The sequence below is a fragment of the Triticum aestivum genome, chromosome 1D (assembly GCF_018294505.1).
Source record: "Triticum aestivum cultivar Chinese Spring chromosome 1D, IWGSC CS RefSeq v2.1, whole genome shotgun sequence".
Classification (NCBI taxonomy): Eukaryota; Viridiplantae; Streptophyta; class Magnoliopsida; order Poales; family Poaceae; genus Triticum; species Triticum aestivum.
In genome coordinates, this window is record NC_057796.1 from 41,776,419 (window position 1) to 41,784,986 (window position 8,568).

At 45.1% G+C, this 8,568-nt stretch overlaps 1 protein-coding gene across 3 annotated transcripts; it reads left to right on the plus strand.

The window, feature by feature from the left end:
- The first annotated feature begins 287 nt into the window (after window positions 1-287).
- Window positions 288-3,651, plus strand: LOC123180170 (1,4-dihydroxy-2-naphthoyl-CoA thioesterase 1). 3 transcript variants are annotated; one of them, XR_006490741.1, is made up of 3 exons: window positions 288-807; window positions 906-1,009; window positions 1,263-3,651. XR_006490741.1 is itself a non-coding variant. In XM_044592138.1 (2 exons), the coding sequence occupies exons 1-2, from the start codon at window positions 577-579 to the stop codon at window positions 939-941; spliced, it is 267 nt and encodes an 88-aa protein (XP_044448073.1). In that variant the 5' UTR covers window positions 290-576; the 3' UTR covers window positions 942-3,651. The 3 variants fall into 3 exon arrangements, 1 of the variants encoding a protein (XP_044448073.1); XR_006490742.1 differs by having other exon boundaries at window positions 3,225-3,651; XM_044592138.1 differs by having other exon boundaries at window positions 290-807; window positions 906-3,651.
- The last annotated feature ends 4,917 nt before the right edge of the window (window positions 3,652-8,568 follow it).

Below are 8,568 nucleotides of genomic sequence, written 5' to 3' on the forward strand. Positions count from 1 at the left end.
ATTACACGTGTAGCGCCTAGCGGCTAGGCGCTGCACATTACAGGTGCAGCGCCTAGCTCGGAGGCGTTGCACTGCTGGGTGCGGGCCCGTGGGCTACCACGGTGGACAGAGGTGCAATGCCCCGGAGCTAGGCGCTGCACCGTAGGGTGTGGCGCCGGCGTGGCGGGCGCTACACAAAAGGGTTAGGGGTGTGAAATAGTTTCGCACCCAGTTCATTTCGTGAATTTATTTCGTTTCGAGGTCAAAATTGTCAAATTTCACTCCACGACCCACACAGCCCCGGGCCCCACCCACGATGCACACACACCCACGCCTAACCCACGCACACACACATGTTGGATCCCATCTCTCTCGTCTTCCTCGATCCCCTTTCTCCATCCGACGCCGCTGCCAGATTCCGGCGATCCCCGCCGTTCCCCACCGCCTAGCTCTCCTCCCCGAGGTCACCTCTCCCCGCTCACCATCTCCACCGACCGGTTTCTCTCCTCGCCCAGGAGAGCCACGCCCAGGCACTAGTGGTGGGGCACCGCGAGGAGGCCCCAGCGGCGTCGAGCTGCTGTTGCTACGGGCACAGCGATGTCGGCGTGGTCAGGATGGTCGCAGCCCTTCAAGATTCTCAACGGCGTCGTCTCGGCGCTGATGGCGGAGTCGACGGCGAGCATCGGCGGGTACATGGCGTCGGGGTACCGGAGGGTGGCCGGCGTGCAGCTCTCCATCAACCATCTCAAGCTCACCCGCCTCGGCGACCGCATCGAGGCCAAGGCGAACCCCATCCGGTACCTCGACCCCGACGCGTCCTTGGACAAGGTATGCGTGCCGCCACCGCCGCCGCCGCCGCCGGCGGCGTGTCCCTGAGTGACTCCGTGAGGTTCTGATTGGTTCGGTGTCTGGGTTTCGGTGTGCAGGACCAGCTGCTGGACGCGGTGCATTGGATCCGGTAGGCGGTGGGGCTCGCCTGCGGCCTGCTCTGGGGCGCCGTCCTCCTCGTCGGCGCCTTCTGGATCGCCCTGTCAGTCCTTCCCTCCCTCCATCCTCAAAGCCCCAACCTTCTTCTTTCCCTTCAGACATAGGCATAGATTCAGGTTCATTGTTAACTGAATTCGTAAGCTCATCTCACACTGAATTTGGGACCTCTTTCCCATCGTGTAGTATAGTACTAGCAAGTCGGTCACACATGAATTAGTAGATGAGTCTAGCGATTCTGTTAACTGCATTATTTCAGAAACCCGCTTTGTTTTGCCTTTCATTGATCTCCGTGACAGGTCAGAGGAGGTGAAGTGAGTGTTAGATTCGGTGCGAATTGGAGGTTCGTTAGCCTCGTCTCTGAGCACTCGTCACCAGCTCGGCAACAAGCATCGCAGTGGTTATGCACTTTATCTGGTATTAGATGTGACATGAGGTGTTCAATCAGCTCTTTGTTTGGCGTGGCCGTCAGCAAACCAATGCAATTGCCGCATATATGTAGTGGGATATGAACTGCTCTTAGTTTCTCTGTGCTCATTATTAGTTCAATAAATTGGCAAATGGCTGCTGATGTATGATTGGCTGGCTTTGTTCATCTTGCTAGAGTTACTTGGAAATATTGACATTCTCAAACCAAATATGAGGTGCCCTTTATTCCGTCCATGGGAGTATATGTAAGTTGACTGCTTCAAACCCAATCCGTGCTTGCTGTTTAGTGAATAAATATGCTGGTAGAATATTGCAACTTCTTAACATGAATAAATATTTGATGGTAAGTTGTGATGAAGATTAAAATTGTATTCCCCCGTAGAAAAGAAGATTAACATTTTATTACATACACTAATCTATCTAGCACCAATGTCACGCAGTCAATTTCCTTTATCCTTAGCATTTTTATGACATACCATCTTCTATTTAGAATCTTTGGTTGCAATCAGTTCTTTTTTCCACAAAAATGAAATCAGTTTCTTTTACTTTTAGCATATGTACTTAACAACTAAGGTGCCAGGTGCCAGTGAAAAAGTAAATTTATTTTTATTTAGTATTTGGTGGATCCTCTGTTTTTATAGGTTTCGACATTGCTGCCTCCATATAGCTTTTTGCTGATATACGTTGACGGTTTGATGTGTCGCTCCTAGTCCGAATGTTAGTTTTTTTACTGGACCTTCCTTTTTGACTGGACATTGTTTATATATGTGACTGATTCGTAATCCAGCTGAACTTTCTTTTCATGTACATGATGGAGTATACATCCATATATTATTGTACGTGTCGGATGATAGACTTGTGCATTTAATTATGATGCATGTCTTCGAATATACTCCCATTATGCATGTTTTTAGACTTTTTTTAATATTATTGCTGTTATTACGTGCGTAGTGCCGTGGGGATGAAATAACATGCTCGTGTACTAATTGACTATACGCTAGCCTGGCTTGCCATTGGAAGGTGGCGTATGGACTATGGACTCCTTTTTCTTAAGCTGGCCATGTGATTCCTTTTGCCTATAAGCTGGCCGTGCCGTTGGCCGTGTGGACTTTGTATGCCTTTACGCCGCCATCAAGTTGAGGTCAACGAATCACTGCCGTTCATTTATCATAACTTTGTAATTTTGAATCTCCTCCTTTTGTTTTCTATCGTTTTAATAATATTGAATCTCCTCCATTCGTTTTCTATCTTTTTAACAATATAATAGATTTGATTTTGGTAGTACCGTTGAATTTGGTTGCTGCTATTCATTTATGTATGTGAAGGAATTGGATAATGTGCTCTTTTTTTGTTTGCAAAATGAAGGACCCTGCATCCAGGTAGTGGGAATAGTTAGTCCTTGCTATCAATAGTAGTAGCATTATTCACTGTGGAGTGTGAGGGAATTTGATGATCATCTACCTTTGCCTATCATCTACTTCTGATGTTTTCCCTGAAAGTGACACGTGATCTTCCTTTGTTTTTCTTTAGCTGATAGTATGATAACTGCTTGCTTGGCAGAAGTTATGGTTGTGATGTTTCTTAAGTAAATAAAGAAACTGAGATTTAGTTCGACTTGGAGCGCCTCTTGTTATACCACGGTTCCTTCTCTTAGAGCTGTACTTGTACTGCAGGTTTTGGATTGGGAGGGGAAAATGCTCTTCTTTCAGTCTCTGTTGAAGTCAAACCCATCCATGCAAAATCTGTACTTAGTAGAATTAATGTAGATGAATATATATGCCTTGCAGTTTTATCGTGCATGCCATTCAACTAACTTGCTCTTGTCCATGCAGATGGAGTAGGAGGACGAGCAACAGCAGCAAATCAGTCTAATGATGACGGGGTGCGGGAGGCAATGGTGATCATGCTGATGGCATGAAGAAGGCTGATGACCACAACCTGGACCAGTTGGCATTTAGAGATGGCAAACACAGGCGGCGTGGAGACAGTAACCTGGACCACCCACCTCCCTTGCCTTTTTAATTTTGGTTGTGGTGGTTGCATCACCGGCGCGGTCGCAAATCAGTATGTAGTGTGCTTGTGGAGTTGGTTCTGGACTGCAGTGTCCATCCAGTAGGTTAGGTGTTGTTGCTGCTAGATCCCATGATGCTCACCTAAGTTTTGTGTTATGTGGAGGCCAACCTTTGTGATCTTATTTGTCGACACTTGTGTGATCTCGTCTTACTTTGTGGTACAGGTCGTATGACATATGTTTTTATAGATGATCTTGTGATGTTCTTATTTTCCTGTGGTCTGTGTTGATATTTGTGATATATGCATGGGCTATACATATGAATATGAATTGCTGAACATACTGTAAATCAATGACAGAGATGGCAAAGAAGGAGATTTGCCGTTTGAACATACTGTAAATCAATGACAGAGATGCATCTGGACACTTTGGACACTTTGCCGTCTGCTGGCAGACGGCAAAGACCTTTGCTTCTTTGCCGTCTGAAGCACACCGTTAGCCACCTAACGGACCTAACCTGCCACGTGTGCCGTTCAGGCTATTTGCCGTTTGCTGGTGGTCGGCAAAGACCGTTTCATCTTGCCGTCCGCTAGCAGAAGGCAAAGAACCCTTTGCCGTAGCTTATTCAGCCGGACCTGTTGCCATCTGCTGGCGGACGGCAAAGGCCTTTGCCGTCCGCCGGGCATGCCTTTGCCGTCAGCCATGGCAGACGGCAAAGTGTATGATTCCTGTAGTGGTACCCTAACTTGCGCAGAATGTGACAATTTAGTCTCAAACATGCAAAACTCAACCCCACCATACCCCAACTTGCAGTCAATGTGACATTTTAGTCCCAGGCCAATGGCAACTGGACAACTGGCAGCCAGGTGGACGGCCCGGTCGTCACACGCACTTTTGCAGAAACCCCCCTGTCGTTTCCTCTAATCAACCCGCAGTACACAACACCTGAATTAAATCTGTCGGAATCGAGTTGGCGTCCGTTCGAGAGTATTCAGTTGGTCGCTGTCGGGGCACAGAGCTCACGGGCTGGCGGGGTGCGATGGTGACGTCAGCGATGGAGGCGTCGTCGCCGCCGTTCGCCGGCGGCGTGGAGACGCCGGCATCTGCTCATCTGCCCGTTCGGTGTCTTCCCTCCTGATTACTGTGGGCACGTCCGCCTCTGCTTTCCTTTCCTCCCTCTCCTCTCCTCTGCTTTGCTCCGAGCTCGTCGCCCCGCTGTTTGCAGCTCGAATCGTGACCATTTGTGCTCGAATCGAGGCCGTGTAGTGGTGTTTGTTGCGTAGGGTCATGTATGGCGAAGTAGAGCTAGGCTTTCGGCCAATGATTTTAGGTTTGGGTTCGACATGAGAGCTAGGGTTTATGGCGGACAAATTAGATGTTAATGCCTTTGTAGTTGCTTTTAGTTCTGCGCTAGCTTGTACTCTACTGAATCATCTGTTTGTGTGGTCAAATTGAACTCCTTTTTGCTGTTGAAGATGTTTTGTACAGAGTATAAAACTAGGCTATTTGTTACATCATTTAGTTTAGTTTTGGTAATGCTAATCACATGTTCAGTGAAGTTTCAGTTAATTGAATGGTTTAGTTTAGTTTATCTTTAGTTTAGTTTATCTTTGGTTCACAGTATATGTTCAGTTAATTGTAGTTCACTGAATATGTTCAGATACTGTAGTTAACTGAACATTTTCAGTTACTATAGTTAACTGAATATGTTCAGTTACTGTAGTTAACTGAATATCTTCAGTGACTGTACTTAACTGAAAGGTCAGTCCACTTCACCTTAAGTTGTTGTAGTTTATTAAATCTGATGCATCTTAGTAATTGAACTATTTTATTTCAACAGAAAATTTAGTTATCTGAATATTGTTTCTCAACTGATACATATTTTTCTGTATGCAGTGTGTGATGCAACAAATGGAGAAAGGGTTGATAGTCCTTTTTTTACACTGGAACTTGAGCATGGTGGAATTTTCTGTGGCCCAATCAGTAACCTGGAGTACTGGAATCCTTCTGTTGAGGTGCTAGACTATGTTGACTCTGGCACTTTCTCATATGCATTCTTTGAACAACACTTGCTTTGGTTGGGATATCTTGTGAGTGAGCACATCATTTACTGGTGCAAACCAAATAAACCAATCTCAGATGGTTTGATCAAAATTAGCAGTGATGAGGATGTGCACCATATGATCAGAGCTTGTGCTGAGCATAAGATGCTTGTAGTCATGGTTGAGCATATAGATTTCATCAATAATTTCAGGTCCGACTTGGTGTGCAGATTGCCCTTGTCTTTGATAACAGCAACATCAACTTTGGAAGTAGCAAGTGCATCCTCTTCCCATAGCCTAATTTCAGTATTTGTGGAAGATCCCTTGTCAGATATTGCAGCAAATGGAACAGACCCACAGAGTTTGCTGATTGAGGGTGCTGAGCACAACATGCTAACTGAAGATGGACAAACAGTTATTGAAGATGTAGTTGTTTTAGATTCTGATTTCAGTGACAGTGACTATGACATAGATGATGGTGATGATGATCTTTATGATGACAACATTGACTTTGATGTTGATGAAGAAGGTGAGCAGGAGGAGGAAGATGTGGAGCCTGACTATTTGCTTGAGGATGAAGATCTAAACCTATCAACTGAGCAAGCAGATGAACTTAGGTACAAGTTTAAAGCTTTCAATGCAAAGGTGGACATGATTTCACCTGTGTTTAAAGTAGGATGGTATTTGCTGATGTGGTTGAGCTAATACATGCACTGACTGCATATTCAGTTAGAAACAGAGTGCAGATCAAGAAGATAAAGAATGACAAGAGGAGACTTGAGGCAGTTTGTGAAAATGGTTGCGCATGGTACCTGTTTGCTGGAAATGACAATAGGACAGGAGGATTTGTCATAAAGACTTACTATGGAGAACATATATGTCAGAAGAAATGGAAGTTAAGGTCACTGACAGCAAAATTCCTGTGCAAGTATTTCATGGATGAGTTCAGAGATGACCAGAAGATGTCACTAGGTACATTTGCAAGAAAGATCACCAAGGAATTTCATGTCACCCCTAACAGATGAAAGCTAGCTAGGGCAAGAACAACATCACTTAAGGAGATCCATGGTGATGAAGAAGAGCAGTTCAGTAGGCTTTGGGATTATGGGGCTGAATTGAGGAATAGCAACCCTGGGTCTACATTTCTCCTGTCAACTGAGCTTGTGAAAGACAAGGATTTCCCACTGGGCAGGAAATGTCTGAAAACTCTATATTGGGCTTATGATGCATGTAAAAGGGGGTGGCTCAAGGGATGCAGGCCTATTATTTTCATTGATGGTTGTCACATGAAAACTAGGTTTAAAGGAGTGTTGCTTAGTGCAGTTGGTATTGATCCTAATGACTGCATTTTCCCCATTGCAATGGGTTGGGTAGAAGTAGAGTGCACAAGTTCTTGGGAGTGGTTTCTCACTACATTGAGAGATGACCTTAACATCAGAAATACTGCTCCTTTCACTATTATGAGTGACAAGCAGAAAGGTTTGATCAATGTTGTGCAAAAAGTCTGGCCAGATGCTGAGCATAGGTTTTGTGTTAGACATATTTATCAGAATTTCAATGAGAAGCACAAAGGAGAGTTGCTCAAGCAAGATCTGTGGGCCATTGCAAGATCACCAAACAGGGTGAAGTGGAGCCAAAACTATGAGAAAATGGATGGACACAGTTCAGCTGCCTTCCACTGGACTGAAAGACTTGATCCAAAGACATGGTGTAAAGCATTTTTTAGTGTCTTTTCCAAGTGTGATGTTCTGCTGAACAATAACTCTGAAGTATTTAATATGTAAATCATCTGCACCAGTTTATGAAGTACCTACCTCTTCCTATGCATTAGTGTTTTATATTGTTGCAACATTATATCACATCATACTAATCAGAAATGGTGCAACATTTGTTGCAGCTACATTCTGGAGGGCAGAGAGATGGCAATGCTGTCAATGCTAGAATACATTTTTTACAAGATCATGCAAAGGCTAGTGAGTAAACAGAGAGAGGCCATAGAGAAGTGGGCAGGGCAGAGAATATGCCCAAAGATCAAGAAGAATTTAGACAAGAACACTGAGTTTGCTGCTAATTACCATGTCTCAGAAGCTGGCCAACAATTGTTCAGAATTTAGTCTGGCAACTCTAGTTATACAGTTGACTTGTGCTTGCACACTTGTGACTGTAGAAGATGCCAGCTGTCTGGAGTACCATGTGGCCATAGTATAGCATGCTGTAGGGAGGAGAGAACTGACCATGAGACAATGGTTCATGACTGCTACACTGTGGAGAATTATCTGAAAGCATATGGATATACTCTGGTTCCACTTAGAGATCCGAAGCATTGGGAGAAACAGAATGCTTACAAAGTATATCCACCAGTTTTCACTAAACAGTTGGGAAGGCCAAAGAAAAACAGGAAGAAAACTCCAGAAGAGAAGAAGAACAAGAATGGTGTTAGATATTTGGACAAAAAAGGTGTGACAATGCACTACTCAATTTGTGGCAGAGCTGACCACAACAGGAAGGGGCACTGCAGATGTCAGGAAGCACTAATTGAAGAAGGAGTAGAGCTGGTTGATGAGAACTATGATGACCCAACATTTCTTCAGGTATGCTTAAGGTGTAGAGCTGGTTCCATCAAATGTGTTTAACTGCCTAAATTGAACTTTTCTGAAAATTTACCTTTTGTTTGTTTGCAGAACATATTTCCAAACAGGCCAGATCCTAGGTTGGATCCTAGTGAGTCACCGACCAGTATGGTTTTCAACATGGCCAACAGGGAAAGAGCAAGAAGAGCTCCTCAAAGGGTCCATGGCCCACTGCCTGAGCTGTCTTCATTTGTTGCTACTGCTGGGGCTGAAATACCACAACCCAGGGTTACTACAGAAATGAATGTTGCTAGGCAGACAAGGGCAAGAACTGAAGCTGACATGGGAAGAGGAAAGAAAAGGAGAGGCAGGGGAGAGGGAAATCCAAGTGCAAGAAGAGGAAGGGGAGCAAGTGCAGTCTCAGGTCTAGGAAGAGGTGCCAGTGCAGATGCAGTGTCAGGAGAGGGAGCAAGTGCAGGTGCTGGGAGAGGGAGAGGAGCAAGTGCAGGTGCTGGGAGAGGGAGAGGGAGAGGAGCAAATGCAGGTGCTGGGA

Coding starts and splice junctions, on each gene's coding strand:
- LOC123180170 (XM_044592138.1), top strand. CDS start 577: ATGTCGGCGTGGTCAGGATGGTCGCAGCCCTTCAAGATTCTCAACGGC. Junction 808..905: donor CCGACGCGTCCTTGGACAAG/GTATGCGTGCCG, acceptor TTCGGTGTGCAG/GACCAGCTGCTGGACGCGGT.